The 21,669-nt window shown below is 42.2% G+C and overlaps 2 protein-coding genes across 5 annotated transcripts in view; one reads left to right on the top strand and one right to left on the bottom strand.

The window, feature by feature from the left end:
* zfyve1 (zinc finger, FYVE domain containing 1) overlaps positions 1–10,453 on the top strand; it is a 73,114-nt gene extending 62,661 nt beyond the window's left edge. The window contains exons 10-11 of the mRNA XM_059952559.1: positions 5,370–5,477; positions 9,487–10,453. Coding sequence (XP_059808542.1) covers positions 5,370–5,477; positions 9,487–9,719 — 341 coding nt within the window. The 3' untranslated portion in view covers positions 9,720–10,453. The remainder of the gene's footprint in view (positions 1–5,369; positions 5,478–9,486) is intronic.
* A 2,210-nt stretch (positions 10,454–12,663) lies between these two features.
* The window catches only part of wdr21 (WD repeat domain 21), a 61,112-nt gene continuing 52,106 nt past the window's right edge, over positions 12,664–21,669 (bottom strand). For all 4 annotated transcript variants that reach the window (XM_059952571.1, XM_059952580.1, XM_059952590.1 and 1 more), the window contains exons 12-14: positions 17,282–17,458; positions 16,199–16,313; positions 12,664–12,969 (exon numbers count right to left, since the gene is read on the bottom strand). In XM_059952571.1, the coding sequence (XP_059808554.1) occupies positions 12,758–12,969; positions 16,199–16,313; positions 17,282–17,458 (504 nt within the window). In that variant the 3' untranslated portion in view covers positions 12,664–12,757. The remainder of the gene's footprint in view (positions 12,970–16,198; positions 16,314–17,281; positions 17,459–21,669) is intronic.

Here is a 21,669-nt window from a genome sequence, read left to right as displayed (position 1 = left end):
TGAATTGTTTAAGAGCCAAAGGAATAAAGACCACCCATCTGGTGTCAGTAGCTACTGATGGGGCTCCGAATATGACGGGAACGCACAAGGGATTTGTGGCTTTACTGCAGAAGTCGCTGGACAGAAAGCTGCTGACTTTTCACTGCATCTTGCACCAAGAGGCACTGTGCGCTCAAACATTTCCTCCGGAATGCACAGAAGTAATGGATGTTGTCATTCAGATTGTCAATAAAATAATGGCAAAAAGTTTAAATCACCGTCAATTCCGTTTGTTACTGGACGAGATGGAAAGCGCATATTCTGATCTCCTGCTGCACAACAAAGTCCGGTGGCTGTCCAAAGGGGAGGTGCTGAAACGCTTTGTCGCGTGTCTGGAAGAAGTGAAAACTTTCCTGGGCAGCAAAGGGCTCAACTTTCCTGAGCTGGAACAGCCAGAGTGGCTGGAAAAGCTACACTTCATGGTAGACATGACAGCGCACCTGAACACGCTGAACACAGCTCTTCAGGGGAAAGGACGCACAGCCCTGCACATGTTGGAGGATGTCTTGGCATTCGAGCGCAAGTTGACAGTGCTTGCCAGAGATTTACAGAAAGGCACTTTGTCTCACTTCCCCAATTTGAGAGAGTTCAAACAAGGTCACGACATGATAATTTCGGAGTATTTACATTCTGCAATCATCGCAATGCAAACATCGTTTGGGAAACGCTTCTGTGAGTTCAGAGAGGAAAAAAACACATTATCCTTCCCGGTCACTCCCTTAAGCATCGATCCTTCCCTACTGAATACGACTGCATTGGCAGGTGTGAGTCAACCTGATCTTGAGATGGAACTGGCCGACATAGCCGACAAAGACATATGGGTGTCCAAGTTTAGACGCTTGACAGCAGACCTTGAAGATGTTGCCCGTCAGAAGGCCGTTCTTGCTCAGAATCACAAATGGAGTGATATTGAAAACCTTCCAAATCCGGACCAACTTGTGTTTGAAACATGGAATGCTGTGCCCGACATTTATGTAAACATGAAAAAGTATGCGCTTGGAGTCCTGTCGATCTTTGGATCCACATATGTATGTGAGCAGGTGTTCTCCAACATGAACTTTATTAAAAACAAACATCGCGCATGCTTCACAGATGACAGCTTGCGATCCTGTGTAAAGATGAAGGTGACGTTATACAGCCCTGATGTGCAGACGCTGTGCGCTGAGGTCCAGGAGCAGAAATCCCATTAACCAAGTATGATAAATATTTTAATTGCCTATTATTTTATGTATATTCATATTTTTTCATTGTTCAGTGAAATAGTCCTTTTATTTTTCAGGCTGACAGCTGGCTGATGATATTTTTGGTTTGCTGCTGGCGGAAAATTTAAGTTCGGCGTTTTTCATAAATACAAGAAGGACTCAAATAGACATTGAGTATTTTACTTAAAAGTAACTTTCAACCCAACGTCTTTTTTTCGGAGTTCAAAATGTTTTTGTTGCATGCAGAAATGTAATTTCGTTTTCTCTGCAGGAGTTCATCAATTTCATAAATGCAACACATTATAGTTTGTTTATACATAGCATAAAGGCAAAAAAAACGTTGTATGCAGTGTTATTTCATTTTAAATGTCAAACGGGTTTTGCGGCTCCCAGTGTTTTCTTTTCTGTGGGAAACGGGTCCAAGTGGCTCTTTCAGTGGTAAAGGTTGCTGACCCCTGGTTTAGAGTTTGTGAAATGTGTGCAGGATAGTTTTTTGCAACAATACATTGAAGTACCGACTAGAGATGGGGCAGTGTTGGATCTCCTGTTAGGGAATGCGATAGGTCAGCTGACAGATGTATGTGTTGGGGAGCACTTCGGGTCCAGTGATCACAATAGCATTAGCTTCAATATAATTATGGAGAAGGACAGGACTGGACCTAGAGTTGAGATTTTTGATTGGAGAAAGGCTAACTTTGAGGAGATGCGAAGGGATTTAGAGAGAGTGGATTGGGTCAAGTTGTTTTATGGGAAGGATGTAATAGAGAAATGGAGGTCATTTAAGGGTGAAATTATGAGGGTACAGAATCTTTATGTTCCTGTTAGGGTGAAAGGAAAGGTTAAAGGTTTGAGAGCACCATGGTTTTCAAGGGATATTAGAAATTTGGTTCAGAAAAAGAGGGATGTCTACAATAGATATAGGCAGCATGGAGTAAAGGAATTGCTCGAGGAATATAAAGAATGTAAAAGGAATCTTAAGGAAGAGATTAGAAAAGCTAAAAGAAGATACGAGGTTGGTTTGGCAAATAAGGTGAAAGTAAATCCGAAAGGTTTCTACAGTTATATTAAAAGCAAGAGGATAGTGAGGGATAAAATTGGCCCCTTAGAGAATCGGAGTGGTCAGCTATGTGTGGAACCGAAGGAGATGGGAGAGATTTTGAATGATTTCTTCTCTTCGGTATTCACTAAGGAGAAGGAAATTGAATTGTCTAAGGTGTAGGAAACAAGTAAGGAAGTTATGGAACCTATGACAATTAAAGAGGTGGAGGTACTGGCGCTTTTAAGAAATTTAAAAGTGGATAAATCTCCGGGCCCTGACAGGGTATTCCCCAGGACCTTGAGGGAAGTTTGTGTAGAAATAGCAGGAGCTCTGACGGAGATCTTTAATATGTCATTAGAAACGGGGATTGTGCCGGAGGATTGGCGTATTGCTCATGTGGTTCCATTGTTTAAAAAGGGTTCTAGAAGGAAGCCTAGCAATTATAGACCTGTCAGTTTGACATCAGTGGTGGGTAAATTAATGGAAAGTATTCTTAGAGATAGTATTTATAATTATCTGGATAGACGGGATCTGATTAGAAGTAGCCAGTATGGATTTGTGCGTGGAAGGTCATGTTTGACAAACCTTATTGAATTTTTTGAAGAAGTTACGAGGAATGTTGACGAGGGTAAGGCAGTGGATGTAGTCTATATGGACTTCAGCAAAGCCTTTGACAAAGTTCCACATGGAAGGTTGGTTAAGAAGGTTCAGTCGTTAGGTATTAATGCTGGAGTAATAAAATGGATTCAACAGTGGCTAGATGGGAGATGCCAGAGAGTAGTGGTGGATAATTGTTTATCGGGATGGAGGCCGGTGACTAGCGGGGTGCCTCAGGGATCTGTTTTGGGCCCAATGTTGTTTGTAATGTACATAAATGATCTGGATGATGGGGTGGTAAATTGGATTAGTAAGTATGCCGATGATACTAAGGTAGGAGGTGTTGTGGATAATGAGGTGGATTTTCAAAGCTTGCAGGGAGATTTATGCCGGTTAGAAGAATGGGCTGAACGTTGGCAGATGGAGTTTAATGCTGAGAAGTGTGAGGTTCTACATTTTGGCAGGAATAATCCAAATAGAACATACAGAGTAAATGGTAGGGCATTGAGGAATGCAGAGGAACAGAGAGATCTAGGAATAACTGTGCATAGTTCCCTGAAAGTGGAGTCTCATGTAGATAGGGTGGTGAAGAGGGCTTTTGGAACGCTGGCCTTTATAAATCAAAGGATTGAGTACAGAAGTTGGGATGTAATGCTAAAGTTGTACAAGGCATTGGTAAGGCCAAATTTGGAATATTGTGTGCAGTTCTGGTCACCGAATTATAGGAAAGATATCAATAAATTAGAGAGAGTACAGAGACGATTTGCTAGGATGTTACCTGGGTTTCAGCAATTAAGTTACAGAGAAAGGTTGAACAAGTTAGGTCTCTATTCATTGGAGCGTAGAAGGTTGAGGGGGGATTTGATCGAGGTATTTAAAATTTTGAGAGGGATAGATAGAGTTGACGTGAACAAGCTGTTTCCATTGAGAGTAGGGGAGATTCAAACTAGAGGACATGATTTGAGAGTTAGGGGGCAGAAGTTTAAGGGAAACACGAGGGGGTATTTCTTTACTCAAAGAGTGATAGCTGTGTGGAATGAGCTTCCTGTAGAAGTAGTAGAGGCCAGTTCAGTTGTGTCATTTAAGGTAAAATTGGATAGGTATATGGACAGGAAAGGAGTGGAGGGTTATGGGCTGAGTGCAGGTAGGTGGGACTAGGTGAGATTAAGGGTTCGGCACGGACTAGTAGGGCCAAGATGGCCTGTTTCCGTGCTGTGATTGTTATATGGTTATATAGAATGAGCAAAGTCTTCTGAATCCTAACCTGTTAGTATTTGCCAAAGAAACATAATTAATCAGAGTCTGATCATGATTAAATAGCATGTGTGTGAAAACTCCAGAAACAAACAGTGCTTGAAAACTACTCCAATAACTCGGGAAACTATGGCTAACCTTAACCCTTCAGCAGCAACTTCTTTAATCCTTTAATTCTCTTGGATTCCAAAAACCTTATTGGTGGCAAACTTGAATGTATTCAATAACCACACCTGTACCCTAAGATTTGCAGTTTATTAAGTTACAAAATTCTTTTCTCACCCCCAGTCCTAAAGAATCAACCTACTAAATCTAGACTGTCTATCATTGGAGGGAATATTCAGCAATTCAAATCTAAATTCTATAAATGTGGATATGGCCAATTCAGTTTCTCCTCCTGAACAATCACTGATTCCAGAAAACACTTAAGAGATTGCAACGTTAGTTTGTATATTTTTAAGCTTTGAAGTGTATATGTACTGGGTCGCTGCGGGTGAAGGACTACATCTCTGTAGTTGAATGACCATGCTCTCTCTCTTTCGATGGTGGGGAGAGTTTGCTGCCGATTCTTGAGTCAGAGAATTTCGAAGAAAAAGGGAGGTGGTGGACAGTAACATCGTACTAATGCCTGTTTGTTGGTCTCCCCATTCACTGTGGAGTGTGTGACATCTCTCCGTCACTTGTTAGTGAGAGAGATAGCCCGTGGCATGTCAGACTGTCGGGTTAACAATAATTTTTGTTGAATACAGATCACGGTCTCTCTTTGGGGGCTTTGTTGTTGCTTGGTGGGTGCTGGGTCCTGATGCATTTTGCTGAAATAGGTGGGGGAGGATTGATGCTTTGCTGCTCCTTGGGGGGGGGAAGGGGGGCTTTAGGGTTCTAATATTTTTTTGTTATTCATTCTTTTGGGGTTCTTGTTTTTCTTGGATGTCTGAAGACTAAGAAATTCAGGTTGTATGCTGTATACGTTAAACCATGTAACAGTATATGTTCAATCTGGATATTGCACTGGGAATCTAATCTCAAATTTGTATTCTCCCTGTCACCAATGGCTGAAGTACTTAATTGATTTGAACACCATCCTAAAACTCTGACCTCATTATAAATCCATAGTGTAAATCTTTACTGTTTGGTCACTACAGCTCAGTCTTTACCTTGTACTAATGCTTACATTGCATAACATAGTTGAAAGAGCCTGTTGCTATTACATGGTTAACCTGCTTGATATTTTTTTGAAGAAGCTGCAAATGAAGACGATGAACGTGGTACAATAATAGCACGGAAAGTCGGGGAAGCTGTGCAGAACACCTTTGGAGCTGTAGCTACAGCAATAGATTTTCCATTAGGTAAGAGATTTTTTTTAATGGACAAATATCTCATTGTGGAATCAGTAAGTAGATTTTCAATTTTGCAGTTTTAAAAATCTCACTTGTTGAATGGAAACTTCTAAAGGGGGTCACACCACCCATATGATATTTATTAATGTAGAACATGCCCCTGAAATGGATAGCCAATCCTTGTGGAAATTTGCATTGTTGGCTCATTCACCTGCATTTTATTAGTTGAGGTAGTCATTACCCTACCTAAGCACATCAGATGAGCTGTTACACAGCTTGTTCTGAACCTTCCCATCTGAGCACTTCCAACACATGTATAGACTGAGAACTAGGCAATGTTGGATGAATGAAAACAGGATGTTGGGACTGGTCAGCTGGTCAGACAACATCGTGAGAGAGAAAGAGTCAATGGGTCTGGTTTGAAGTACATGTTGAGTGTGTTTCTCTCTCCACAGACCCTGTCTGACCTGCTCTAGCACTGTTTTCCTCCAACAGTCAATGTTCACTGCATGTAATAATGACATTTTGATACAAGAATAAATAGAATATCTAGTAGCTTTGTTAGATACAGGCCTGCTGCCTTGGGTAGTTATTACCATCTTGTTGTTGCATTTCATTGTGCACCACTACATTATCATTTCCTGTCGGAGCCACCTTACCCACAGACACTGTTGTGCCTAGTGTCACCTTACAGACATTCAGTCAATGTATGTTTACCTAGTGCTTTTGTTTATTATTGTGTTCTATGTCTTACTGTGTTGCATTAGATCTGGAGTAACAATTATTTCATTCTCCTTTGCACTTGTGTACTGGAAATGATATTAACCAATCTTGATGTTCTGTCCCTTAGAACACCTTCCAGTAATTTACCCATGACTGACATCAGACTCGCTGGCCTGTAATGTCCCGGCTTATTCTTAGAGCCTTCCTTGAATAATGGAACAACATTTGGCTATCCTCCAGTCCTCTGCCACCTCACCCACATTTTAACGATCTGTGTCAGGGCCCCTGCAATTTCTGCACTAACATCCCATAAGGTCTGAGGAGATTCCCTTGTCCACCCTAATATGTGTCAAGTAGCAAGCACCTCTTCTGTAATCTGGATATGGTTCATGACCTCACTACTCTTTTGTAGAGCTCTATAGACCCTGAGTCTGTTTCCCGGAGCAAAAAAAAATTAAGATTTTTCCCTATCTCTTTTCAGTCCCATGCATAAATGACCACACTTATCTTCAAGAAGACCAATTTTGTCCCTAGCTATCCTTTTTGCCCTTAATATATCTATAGAAGGCTTTGAGATTCTTTCACTTTGTCTTCCAGAGTAATCTCATGTCCTCATTTCTCTCGTATTCTCTCACATTTCTCCTCAAGCACCTTATTGGATTCTAACTGCCTATAGCTGATCTATACCTGCTTATTCTTAACCAACACTTCAATATCCCTCAAATCAAGGCTTCCTAAATATGTTAGCCTTGCCTTTTATTCTGACAGAATCATACATTCTGTATTCTCAATATTTCACTATTGAAGGCCTTCCATTTACCAAACATCTATTTGCCATAAAACAATTTATCCCAATCCACACCAGCCAGATCATTTCTGATGCCATCGAAGTTGTCCTTTCTCCAATTTAGAATCTCAATCCGAGGACCAGACCTATCCTTCGCCATAATAGTCTTGGAACTAATGAATAAATCGGGCTGATCGACACTTCCACCCACTAACTTATTTCCTGGCAAACAACTTGGGTATGGCATTGGGCTTGGGCTGTGTGCTGCATTGGAGCCAGAGTAAACATTTTGTTCTCCTTTACATTTGTGTACATGAAATGATATTAACCAATTTTGAATTATGATCATTAAATCCAAAGTATTTCAGTTACTTATGTCACCTGCCCTATCTAATTCTCTAAGAGGAGATCCCTATCTAGTAGGGATCTCCACATATCAATTAAAGAAACGTTCCTGAATACATTTGACAAACTCCATCCCAGCCAGTCCTTTTACATTATGGGAGTTCCAGTCAATATGTGGAAAGTTAAGATCTCCTAGTGTCACAACCTTACGTTTCTTTCATCAGTCAGTTATCTCTCTACAAATTTGCTCCAGTAAATCCCATTGACAATTGGGAGGCCTGTAGTATAAAAACATTAACATGGTAATCCCTTTCTTATTCCTCAGTTCCAGGCATATTGCCTCAGTAGATGAGCTCTCCAATCTCTCCTAACCACTGCTTTCATATTTTACCTGATGAGCAATGCTATCTTTCCCCCTTTAATACATCCCACCCTCAACAGAACACCAGAACAATGAGCTGCCAGTCCTGCTCCTCCCGTACCACGTCTCACTAATGGCTACAACATTGTAATTCCACATGCTAATGGATGCTGTAAGTTCACCTGCCTTAACTATAATACTGCTTGCATTGAAATAAACAACTCAGAACATTAGTCCTACCATGCTGAATCTTTTGGTTTCTGCCTTTGCACATAGGCTTAACATCTACTTTTCCCAAAGCCACTCCACTTGTTGCCCTGCCACTCTGGTCCCCACTCCTTGCGACTAGTTGAAACCACCACCAACTCCTCCAGTAAACTTCCTTCAAGATTGTACCCATCCCTATCTCTATGTTCTACAGCTACCTTCTCTTTATGCCCTCATGAACTGTCCATTCCAGTGTTTCTTGTGCATCCTCATTCTCTTCCTTCCAGCATTTAAGTTCTTTGGCTGTACGTTCAGGCATTCTTTGTAGCACTTCCTATCCGACAAACAAAATTCAACCATTCCAACAGATCGGCATGCTTCGCCATATATACTTCTGAATTGCAGTGCATGTTGAAATGTTGAGATATAAATTACAGAATTGGTCTTCAATCAGTCTCATTTTCTCCTTAGAAATACTTGTCTCTATTTTAGGATTGTATTCACTTGTATACAAATGCATTTACATTGGATAGCTATACTGTATTTGGGCACCAAATGACTGATAACGAGCTATCTTTTTATTTCATTTTCCCTATATTTTTATGGATAACCAAATGAATAGTTGTTCACAATCTGAGTAATGCAATACATTTGGGCAAATAAAATAAATTGTCCGTGGCTGCCAGCCACAGGTGAGATGAGATGTGATATCACTGTGGCAACTACATCTTCGAAAAACATTAAACAATTTGTGAGAGGCAGAAGAGCCAGTGATATGGTTGTGCTTATTCATTTCAAGTAAGTAAATCTGAAACAATAAGACTCCTCATGCACACTTTCCCAGTGGCGGCATGGGAAATTCCCAATCAGCCAAAGAGTTTGTAATCTCATTGGTTATGAACTGGATTATTGTGGGGCACTGGTAAATATCAGGCAATTTAACGTGATGTCATTCATGCAAATATTGGAGCCCACCTGTTGTTCCAGGCCTTGGGCCAGAGATGTGGCGCATCTGTCATTTGCTAATGAGGAGTAGCAAATACATGTTTTATGGCTAATATGTCTAGTTAATTATGCTGCATGAAAATGAGTCTTTCAGCCCAACTCGTCCTTACCAACCAAGTTGTCCATCTGAGTAAATAATCCCTTTTGGCTTCATTTGGCCTATAGCCTTTTAAACTATTCACATCCTTGTACCTGACCAAATATACTTTCAATGTCATAATTGGTGCGTCACAGCCTGCATTTTTTTAATGTAGTAATTGTACTTCCAGAGCCTGCTCTGGCAGCTCATTCTACATACCCAGCACCACTTGTATGGGAAAACTTACCCTTTCAGTTTCTTTAAAATCTTCCCTCTCTCACTTTGCCAGGTTAGTTTTCGATCGGGACAAGCAAGCCCCAGGTTCATTTGCTGGTAGTTAATAGATTTTGTTGACTATATTCTTGTCTCTAAACTGCAGAGCAAGAAATTGCTGTAAGTGCAATTTCTTATATGCCTATTGGGTGGTTGGGTTAAATGACTTGGAATGTTGGATGTTGAAAAAATAAAGTCATTTTAATTTTATTTAACAAATCCATGGTGTGTTTATTAGGACTAGTGAAAGATGCTGCCAGACCTTCTTATTGGGTGCCTGACCACGAGATCACTGACTGCTTCCATTGTCGGAAAGAGTTTACCCCAAAAATGTCCAAGCATCACTGCCGAGCCTGTGGACAGGGTTTCTGCAATGAGTGCTCCCAGAACAGGCGCTCAGTCTCCTCCCGTGGATGGGATCATCCTGTGCGAGTGTGCATAAACTGTTACCAAAAGGCAGGTGATCTTTGAGCAACAGTTAGAAAGAACATCCTAATAGGGAATTTTAAGCTGAACTATTTATTACATATACACACTTAAAGTGGAATTTAGTTGTTAATACAGTTCCTAATCTTGCTTATTAAAAATGTTTACTTCGTAAGGCTTCTGGAGAATAATCAGACCACAACAGAAAATTGGTCAAATCCTTTTCTTCATTAGAAGACTGAATATCGAGGTAACTGGTGGAATGGTAGGTAAAGACAATTTTTCAAAGTGTGAAGTGGCATACTTAAAACAAAAATGGAGGAGTGAAAAGTAATTTATACATATTTGAAAGTGGCATATGTGGAAAAGGCACTTGAAAAAACACAGGATCCTTTAGAAACTTGATGTAGAAAAGTTGGAAGTCACCTTTGACTGTCATCCTGATTCTGATTTAGCTGAGAGTATGGCAGTGAAGGAATTAAAGCAAATTGATGTGATGGACAATTTATGCATTATGACCTGCAAAAAATTAGCAGAGTGAATAATTTGTAGGTTTAGTGGAGAAAGCAAGAAGTGCTGTTTCATCAGTCCCTCTTCCATAGAGGTTTCTGAGGGAACATTCAGAGAAGGATGCTGATGGGAACAACTTGTAATGTGGAAACCATTACTGAAGAATCCGTGTGAGGCTGAAAACTCTTAACATGATCACTTCTCATCTCTGTTTAAATGAAAACAAACAAAATGCTGGAAGCACTCAGAGTCGTTGGTAGGAGAAGCAATTGAACAATGCATTTCAGACCCGAACTATGAACAGCCTCTCCTTCCATAGATGCTGCTTGACCCATTAAAGATTTCCAGCATCTGCAACTTCTCTTTTTACCTACAAAGTTTGTTGGTTCGCCTAGCAGGACCGAGTGAAAACTACTGGGAAGAGTGTGTGGAGGGGCCTAGTGCTTGGGTGCCAATCAAAGGTATCAACTAGAATTGTCTGCTTTGTTCTGAGACAGTCAAAGAATCAGAGTCAGGTTTGTTATCATTGACATATGCCACGGAAGAGTTAATTAAATAACTATCAAAATCCATTCCAAACAACTTAAGATAACCGCTTCACTTGGCAGAATCTCCTAGTACAGACCATGTAAGTAAGCCCATGCTCCTCTCCCACACCAAGTACAACACTAAGGAGCTGGTTGCACATGTAATGTGGGGTGAAACAGTAATTTGTTTCCCTGTCTGTGTATCTCTGCTGCAGCCACTTTACCGACACATGCAAGTGAACAAGTCCCAGCTGCTCCGATACATTCCCACATACCTCGATAAGCCACCGATCTTTTGCTTGAAATGTGTACCTACCTTTTCCTTAAAAGTATTTTAAAGCTCTGCTTCCATCACCTTTAGGAAAAGCCATTTAAAAAGCACTTAAAAAAATCGCCTCATTTGTTTTAAACAGGTGAGCCCTAGTTCTAAATTCTCCCACAAGGAACTCTGTATTCATACTGTCATGACCCCTCAGGATATATTTTCAATTATACCCCTCACTCTTTAGCATTCCGAGAGATACAAGCCCAGCCTTTGGCAATCTATCTGTTCTAAGTATCAGCCTAGTCAACCATCTCAGAACTATTAATGCATTTAATGGTGCATGGAGCTCAGAAAAATAGAGGGCTATGGGTAAGCCTAGGTAGTTCTAAGCTAAGGACACGTTCGGCACAGCTTTGTGGGCCGAAGGGCCTGTATTGTGCTGTAGGTTTTCTATGTTCTATTTACCATCCTTAATTTCAGAAATCTGCAGTAGTCTAGATGTGATTTCATCAACATCCTATGTAACTAGAAGCATGATCTCCCTATTTTTGTGTTCAATTCACTAGCAGCAAACAATTTCTGTTCATAATCTGGCATGTACTCAACCAGGATTTTGGCAACACTGGAATGGCAGATTTTCTGAATTATTGGATGTTCAGTTAATTCTTTTCTTAAAAGCAAAAAAACAATTTTCCACTGAACCTAGTCAGTTTGAAACAGGCTGCAAAACCAGGACCTTGGAACGTTTAAAGGGGTTGCAGGAAACATCACCGGGTGAGTCAAATGTTGAATTATCAAAATTGCTGAAAAGCCTGAGAGCAGATTTTTGGAGTGTTATTGAACTTGCATGCTTTCTTTGAGAATCTTGCACTCTGAAATCTACATTTAAGTAACAACATCCATGTTCCTGCCAATGTAGGCACTTTCCCATATTATATGCCATTTGCCAGAACTTAATCTGACCTCATTTTCTCTTCAGTTTACCTTCCTCCACTGAAGTATCAACAAATTCAATAAACATACCATAGATTCCTTAGTTTATTATTTATAGAAGTTGTCACTTCAGCATCATCACAGAGTCTCTTGTTCCACCAGAAATCCATGTTTTCACTTGTTCGTCAGCCAATTTTCCATCAACACCCTTGCATTAACTTCACACAGCTGAGTTGCATATATTTTCCACAACAGCCTTTGTGGCATCTTATCAAGAGTCTTCTGGAAATACAAGTTTAGTACATCTACCAGCTCCCCATTTTGCACACCCTGTTATTTCTTCTGTTTCAGTAACACTGCTAAATAGCATTTTACTTCTAACATAGCAAGGGGCATGACCATACAGATTAATGCTCACCTCATGTACTGTTCTTGAGCACAAAGAATTTTACAACAGCATATCTAATAACTTTACTTTTAATAAATGATTCATAAAAATGCAGCAAGAACTTTTTTTTTTACGATTCTTAAATAGGAACTTAAATGTTTAATATGAATGATAAATAAGAAAGTGATGTGAAACTTTGTGTAACTCACTAAGTAAATAGAACAAATTCTTCCTTAGTAAGTTTCATGTACAATTTAAAGTAGAATACAGTGTTCCATTAAGAAGACATGAACTGAGAGTTCTGGTTGTAAACTTGACATGCATTTTTCTTTTATTTTGAAAATAAAACCACTCCTGGATGAGGGGTAAAAACACAAACAAATTTATTTATATTATTTTCTGTATTTCACATTAAAAATCCCCCCAGGAGACTGTACACAGTGGTCTTGGAACTCTCCCTTCAAGCTCGTTGGAGATCGGTGTTGTACGTATAGTGATATAGATCTTGTTTGACAGCCATTATCAGTCCAGGTACCCCTCTGCTCCCACCCAGTTGTGAAGAAAAGGCTATACTGGGAATCGAGTCACTGGAGCCAGGGTGAGGAGATGGAATAGTTCGAAGGAGGCAACCATCCTTCAGACTCCAGATCCGTGTATAGTGATCCTGTCCAACTGGAAAAAAAAAGTGATTTTTTTCTTTATTTTTTCTATTTAAAATACTCGTTCCCATGAAAAAAATAATAAAATACTTCCCCCCCCCCCCCCCCCATTGAGTGTGCAGAAGTATTATTGTAACTAAGTCTTTTACTAGTTTTCTTACCGAGTCAGGAGCACTGGTTTTTTGGGTGCTTTCCACAAGATTCCTTGGAAGTAAGTATTTGGAGGTGAAAGCAGTACACACTAGAAAAGTATCTGCAAAGGTTCACTGAATTTAGCTCATTTTATGTCTAATTCTTTCAGGAAAATTAAGTTTTAAGCTGTTAGAATTTTGGTACATCCAGTGAATGTTCTGGTTTTGAGTTTCCTGGGGATGTTAATATGCTCAAGACTTGGTTACAACTGTATTTATGTGCACTTTTATGTATTTATTTACACACTGTACCAATATTTGAATCTTCAAAACATTAAATACTGATTTTTAAACAGTCTTCATACTTGTCTAAAATTGTTTTATTCCCAAGGAAAATTCAAGTGAGGTTTGTTAACCTCTTGGATAAAGGATTGACTCTACCTGATCAGTTTGGCTTTTAGCTTTCAATTTAATCTTCCAAGTTCTCTGAAGATCCCTTTTATACAATCTTTTACCTACTGGGTACATATCTCAGACAGCACATCCACTCAGAATTATAAATGACTTGGCTAAAGAAGTGGAAGGGTGTGATTGAATTGAGGATTCACACATTGATGAAGGTAGAGCAGTGGATGTAGTGTGTATAGATTTCAGTAAGGCATTTGATTAGGTTCCCCATGCAAGGCTGCTTCAGAAGGTAAGGAGGTATAGGATCCAAGGAGACCTTGCTTTGTGGATCCAGAATTGGTTTGCCCACAGAAGGCAAAGGGTGGTTGTAGATGATTTATGTTCTACATGGAGATTGGTGACCACTGGTGTTTCTGCAGGGATCTGTTCTAGGACCCCTCCTCTTTGTGATTTTTAGAAGTGACCTGGATAAGGAAGTAGAAGGGTAGGTTAGTAAGTTTGCTGATGCCACAAAAGTTGGGGGTAGTGTGGAGGGCTGTCAGATGGACTTCAACCCAGGTAAATGTGAAGTGGTTCATTTTGGTAGGTCAAATTTGAAGACAATGGTAAGACTCTTGGCAGCATGGAGGATCAGAGCGATATTGGGGTCCATGTCCATAGACAACTCAAAGCTGCTATGCAGGTTGACTGTATTGTTAAGAAGGCATATGGTGTGTTGTCATTCACCAACTGTGGGACTGACTTCAAGTGCTGTGAGGGAATATAACAGATATACAAGACCTTGGTCAGACCTCATTTGGAGTACACCTCACTGCAGGAAGGATGTGGATACTATAGAGAGAGTGCAGAGGAAATTTACAATATGTTGCCTGGATTGGAGGGAGTACCTTATGAGAATAGGTTGAGTGAACTTGCCCTTCCCTCCTTGGAGCAATGGATGAGCGGTAACCTGACAGAGGTGTATAAGATGATGAGGAGCATTGATGATGTGGATAGCCAGAGGCTTTTTTCCAGGGCTGAAAAGGCAAACATGAGGGGGCATAGTTTTAAGGTGCTTGGAAATATGTTGGGTAAGTTTTTCACTCAGTGATGGATGCGTGGAATGCACTGCCGTCAGCAGCAGTGGAAGCAGATACAATAGGGTCTTTTAAGAGACTCTTAAATGGGTACATGGAGCTTAGAAAAATATAGGGCTATACAGTAGGGAAATTCTAGGCAGTTTCTAGAGTAGGTTACATAGTCGGCATTCTATGTTCAGTTCTGATTGCGACATTATAGTAGGAAGGATATGGAGGCTTTAGGGTGCAGATGAGATTTAGGATGCTGTCTGGACATTTACACTACACACTGCATCCGCAAAGCAAACAGCATTATGAAGGACCCCAAGCACCCCTCATACAAACTCTTCTCCCTCCTGCCATCTGGGAAAAGGCACCGAACCTTCCGGGCTCTAATGACCAGACTGTAAGCAGTTTCTTCCTCAATACCCAGAGCCTAGACTGACACCTTACTGCCCTATTGTCTTATTTATTATTTATTGTAATACCTACACTGTTTCGTGCACTTTATGCAGCCCTGAGTAGGTCTGTAGTCTAGTGTAGTTTTTTTTGGTTTTTTTTTTACATAGTTCAGTCTAGTTTTTGTACTGTGTCATGTAACACCATGGTCCTGAAAAAACATTGGCTGATTTTTATTATGTACTGTACCAGCAGCCATGGTCAAAATGACAATAATAGTGACTTGACTTGACAATTGTGCCCCTGTAGAAATTCTTAGGATTTGGGGACCCATACCAAACTTCCTCAACCGCCTGAGGTGAAAGAAGCACTGTTGTGCTTTTTTCACCACACACCCATTATGTACAGACCACGTGAGATCCTCGGTGATGTGGATGCCGAGGAGCTTACAGCTGTTCACCCTCAACCCCAGAGCCTGTCTCCATTCCTTCTGTAGTCCATAAACCAGCTACTTGGTTTTTGCAACTTGAGGAAGAGGTTGTTTTCTTGACACTGTGTCAGGGTGTTGACTTACTCATTATTATTTGAGATTGTTCTGTAGGGTGCCTTCCTCTTCATCATCATCTTATTCTGGTTTCTTCCCCCTTCCTTTCCAGTCTTGATGAAGGGTCTCAGCCCAAAACATTGACTATTTGTTCCTCTTCCGAGATAGTGCCTGACATACCTGGTTCCTCTAGCATTGTGTCCATGTTGAAGAGTGCCTGTCTTCTATCCACAGGATGTGACCCTGAGCTGCTTGTTATCTGCCACTTTAATTCTACATCCCACTCTGATCCATCCTGCACTGTCACGGTGAAGTTTGTGGAACAACACTTCATCTTCCATCTGGGCACACAACAGTTTTCTGGACTCAGTAGAGAGCTTGATTTGTTAGCTATATTCATCACCCATCTGTGATACTGGTTCAGCTTGTTTGTTCATGGCCAGCCTGGCCTGCTTGGCAGGCCTTCTTCATTTTGCAACCTCCACATCCCAGTGCCTCACTCTCCAGATGACCTTAATCACAGCTTATCCCCATGGTCACCCTGGTTTCACTCCATCAGAGACAACCCCTCCCCAGCACTCCCTGCAGTTTAACAAGCTAATTTTCCTTCCTTCCCAATTAACCAGTTCTCTTCCCACAGACGCAACTGACCTGTTGAGGCTTCTAGCATGTTCTACTTTATTATAAAAAGGTAAAACTTACCAGCTAAAAGAACTCCTACTTCTTCATTGATGTGTATGGGGAGCTGAGCGTGCTTGTTGTAATGACCTTCATACTGCTTGACACACCTTGCAGTCCTCAAGTCCCAAAGCTTAATCTGTGGATTAGGAGAGGAAAGAAAGACATGATTGGTATTAACTTCATCACATTTTCCAGAATTTTGATAGTTTATCACTCTCTTACTGCTCACCGTGTAGGATAACCCCTCATCGTCCAACACAGTTACAGCGTGGAAACAGACTCTTCTTTCTGCCCATCGAGTCAGTACCAACCATCAACCACCCTTTTAATCACATTCCAGATTCCACCCAGTCAATTAACCTACCAACCCGCACCACTTTGGAATATGGGAGGAAGACCATTCAAACAAACAAGGTGCAAGGGCCACGACAAAGTAGGTCGGGAGATCAAGAGTTGATCTTTAGGGATGGAGGTGATTGACTTTCAGCTGCTGTAGGACTGTAGACATCCTCTGCTAGGTGGGAACAGAACATTTCTGCAATGTTTTCTCTCTCCTGCATTTGCGGGTATGGGTGGGCCGAGCAGATTTAGGAAAAGAACAGACTGAATCTGCGGCTACTCTTCCTGTTAGTGTGATCCTGTCCTACACACTGTTTCTGTTCACTTCCAACTTACAAACAGTCCCCACGAATGTTACCCTGGGAACTCCTGGACCACAACCACTTTCCTTTCTTAACAGCAGCCAATAAAGGGATTCTTCCCTCCATACCCCCAACGATTCCTGTTGACGATACTTGGGTTTCTTGTTTCCACATTTGAATAATTGCTGCTTTGGTGTCAAGGGCAGCTCCCCTCACCTCACCTCTACAAATCTTTGGCCGTCCTTGGACCAAGACCTGCCTGGAGCTGGTTGATCATGGCAGAACATCGACCACGCACCAGTGAGCAGATTAAGTGCCATGAGGTAATCACTCCTGTGACTTAGTAAACCCAATAAACATAGTTAACACAGAAGCAAATAACAGAAACCACGCAAAGGAAGCACACACCACAGGTAGCACAACTTCACACCTTCTGCAGAAACGAATACACTTGGAAACATACCTCCCCAATCATGTCTGCAGCAATGAGATAGTTTTCATCTTGCAGGAGTCGGATGCAGGTCACAGCGGAGTTATGAAAGAAATTAGTACATTTCCAGCTTTGTCCTTTCCTTCTTTGTTGTCTGATGTCTATGCTGAAAATCTCACCAGACCGACAGCCATTGTACAATACTGGGACCTGCAGAGAGACTGCAGGTTGTGATTTGTCACAGTATAAAGGCAGAATAAGATGCGATATCCAAGGAAGCTATTTGTTAATTGGCTGTTACTTCATCGGTTACAGAAATATGTTTACTATGAATCCCTCTGTAGTGGGCCTAGAATGGCTGATTTCAATCTCCCATTACTGTAGAGAGAGGTTCTGCCAGGCCTGCATGAGCAGGCTCTTGCCAGTCTCCATCCAACTAACAGGAGTCACCTGCCTCTCATTTCCAACTCCTCCTCCTCCTATTTCCGGTAGTTTTGACAAACCTAGGCGTATGACTGCCCACCGTAGGATGTATAATTAATCTCATTAGCTAGCAGTGCTGCAAACTGCTTTACTTCCCTAATTTTGTCACATGGTTTCCAAGTAATTGCATTCTCAATTACACTGATTACATCTGCATCATTTGTAAGACTGAACTCTTCTTGTTTAAGAATACTAATTACCGCATGCTTAACTTTTAATAATTGCCATTTTTCTAGTCTGCCATTTCCAAGTTTTCCTTTATTTGAATCATAGCCCGTAGATGTATTTCTGAAATTCAATTGTTTCCACGTTTTCATTTTATAATCTGAGTGTAGACAATTCACTTTGCAACAATTCCTTTTACTTTTGTAATAAGTTCCTCCATTTTCCAATCTCTTTTCCAACTCACAGCTGTTCTTATTGAGTACTTCTACTTGTTGTTGGAGTTCTGCACAGTTACCCTGGGTTTCAACCACGTTTCTCGTATACATAAAATCTAAGGTTTTCCTTAAGTTCTGATACATATTTCTTAAATTCTTGACCACTTGCGATAAGACTCCTTGCATTCCATTATATAATATATACTGCCATTAATATCCCACCTCCCCTGCCTGTGAACTGTTTGATCCTCCATTCAGTGACTTCCCACCTAAGCCCTGTAATACCAAGATACTTTTCTGCAGACTTGACTATAATTTTAATTTTTTTGGTTCTTTTGTTTGTTTGTGCTGAACAGTTAATTGCATCTACCAAAAACAGTATGAAATCTTTTCTACTCATTATAAGTGTATCCTTATTTATCATCTCACAGCCCTCACCGGTTTATTATTCCCTGTACGTGTTTGCTTGATAGTCTTTTTTTCCGCAAATCCTTCCACTGCCTCGGCATTACATATTGTATCTCAGCTGCCTTCTTGCTATCAATGCACCCTCAATAAGCCGCGCTGTGTTCCTCGCCACAATTGCAGCATTTCAGCCTCGCTCCCGTCTCACATTTCCCGTATTCATGTTCTCCAGTGCATCTCCCACATCTTTGTTTCCCTCTGCAGACCGCCACAATATGCCCGAATTTCTGACATTTAAAGCATCTTAAAGGCAGTGGTATACGTATTCTGACCTCATATCACATATACCCTAAATAAACTTCAGTTGGCAATCTTTCTTCATCAAAGTTAATCATAACCAATAAACTACCACACTTTCTTCCATTTCTTGTAACTTTCAAATGCTTGGGTTCAATAATTTTTGCTCCTTTTATGTTCTGTTTAATCTCATCCATAGTAACTTTTGTTGGTATCCCTGAAATAACTCCTCTGGTCCACTTTCTGTTGTTGGGTATTGAACATTGTACTTTTTTGGCATCTATTTTATTCAATCTTATCACTGCCTTGCTGAGCACGATCCCGACAAATCACTAATAGCGATGCATTTTGTAAAATCTTTGCTCTTTTGACCTCGCCGATAAGTTTGTTGATTACCTTCGTCAAATGAATCGGGTTCCAATCACCAAATTTCGCTCAACTTTATAATTGCTTTAATCTCATCTTCTTTCCATTGTTTTGCTATCCTACTTACGTCATCCAGACTCCTCAGAGTTTGACATCTCAAACATGTTTTCTTACTCTTTCCACTCCATTTTTCTTTCCCGCTGGCCTCCATCTCAAACTCACTTCCACCATCCAGTTAATCTCCGACCCAGCAGTTCTTCCAACTGACGCTGCACTGAAGCCAACCCACTCAGTAGTTCCGTTCCATTCAACTCATCAAACTACTCAGCCCAACTCACTCTCATTTCCAACTCATCACCTGCAGCCAATTTAAACCCAACTCTCATCCACAGTACTTGTTCACTCATATGAACCAGGCAACATCAACCAATTGAGTTACCTCATTGCCTGTGAGTTTAATATCTGTTCTCTCTTGTTTCGTGGTCTTGAATGGCTGGTTATTTTGCAGTTTATTATTAAAATTATTGCACACTGCTAAATCGTCTTTGCAGCTCTGTGTTTGGGTCAAGCCTCCTCTACATTTCCAGATGGGTTCCCATCTGCTTCAAACGGACATCAATCATCTGGTGCTGGAAAAGAGCAGGGTGAGCTGCCTTAATGACCGTTGCATGATAGCACTCAGATCCACTGTGATGAAGTGCTTTGAGAGGCTGGTCATGGCCAGAGCAAGGACCCGGGTCCACTGCAATTTGCCTACCACTACAGTGGACACAATCTTAGTGGTTCTCCACTTGGCTTTGGAGCACCTAAACAGCAGAAATACCTTCGCCAGGCTGCTGTTTATTGATTATAGCTTCAATTGCAATCACCTCTTCAGTCCTAATCAACAACCACCTTCAAAACCTGAGCCATTGTATCTCCATTTGCAGATGTGCCATTAATCCTTGACTTCTTTTGCACAGTGCGGATCAGAAATAACATCTCCTCCTTGCTGACAATCACGGATGTGTGCTTAGCCCACTGCCCTACTCGCTCTACAAACCTGACTATGTGGCTGAGCATGGCTTAAGTGCCATCTGTCGATGATCCAACTGTTTCAGTCAGAATCTCAGTTACGCACGCGCGCACACATGCATGCACACGTGAGAAAAAGGTCTGGTTGAGTGTCATCGCAACAACCTCACACTCAGTATCAGCACAACCAAGGAACTGTTGTGAACTTAAGTAGGGGAGAACACAAACCAGGATTCATTAAGAAGTGTGGAAAGGGGGAGCAGCTTCAAATTCCTGGGCATTAACATGTCGGAGAATCTATCCTGAGCTCAGCACATTGATACGTTCAGAAGAAAGCATGCTATCAAGTGCACTTCATTAGGAGATTTGGCATGTCACCAAAGACTTGCATATTTCTACAGATGTACGTGGAGAACATTCTAACTGGTCGCATCACAGTCTGGTCCGGAGGCTCCGGTGTACACGGGATCACAGTCTGGTCCGGAGGCTCCGGTGTACACGGGATCACAGTCTGGTCCGGAGGCTCCGGTCTACACGGGGTCACAGCCTGGTCCGGAGGCTCCGGTGTACACGGGGTCACAGTCTGGTCCGGAGGCTCCGATGTACACGGGGTCACAGTCTGGTCCGGAGGCTCCGATGTACACGGGGTCACAGCCTGGTCCGGAGGCTCCGGTCTACACAGGGTCACAGCCTGGTCCGGAGGCTCCGATGTACACGGGGTCACAGTCTGGTCCGGAGGCTCCGATGTACACGGGGTCACAGTCTGGTCCGGAGGCTCCGGTCTACACGGGGTCACAGTCTGGTCCGGAGGCTCCGATGTACACGGGGTCACAGTCTGGTCCGGAGGCTCCGGTGTACACGGGGTCACAGTCTGGTCCGGAGGCTCCGGTGTACACGGGGTCACAGTCTGGTCCGGAGGCTCCGGTCTACACGGGGGTCACAGCCTGGTCCGGAGGCTCCTGTGTACACGGGGGTCACAGCCTGGTCCGGAGGCTCCTGTGTACACGGGGGTCACAGCCTGGTCCGGAGGCTCCTGTGTACACGGGGGTCACAGCCTGGTCCGGAGGCTGCAGTGTACACGGGGTCACAGCCTGGTCCGGAGGCTCCGGTGTACACGGGGTCACAGTCTGGTCCGGAGGCTCCGGTGTACAAGGGATCACAGTCTGGTCCGGAGGCTCCGGTGTACACGGGGTCACAGCCTGGTCCGGAGGCTCCGGTGTACACGGGGTCACAGTCTGGTCCGGAGGCTCCGATGTACACGGGGTCACAGCCTGTTCCGGAGGCTCCGGTCTACACGGGGTCACAGCCTGGTCCGGAGGCTCCGATGTACACGGGGTCACAGTCTGGTCCGGAGGCTCCGATGTACACGGGGTCACAGTCTGGTCCGGAGGCTCCGGTCTACACGGGGTCACAGCCTGGTCCGGAGGCTCCGATGTACACGGGGTCACAGTCTGGTCCGGAGGCTCCGGTGTACAC

Source organism: Hypanus sabinus, chromosome 2 (genome assembly GCF_030144855.1).
Source record: "Hypanus sabinus isolate sHypSab1 chromosome 2, sHypSab1.hap1, whole genome shotgun sequence".
Lineage (NCBI taxonomy): Eukaryota > Metazoa > Chordata > Chondrichthyes > Myliobatiformes > Dasyatidae > Hypanus > Hypanus sabinus.
This window is presented reverse-complemented; position numbering and strand designations above follow the sequence as displayed.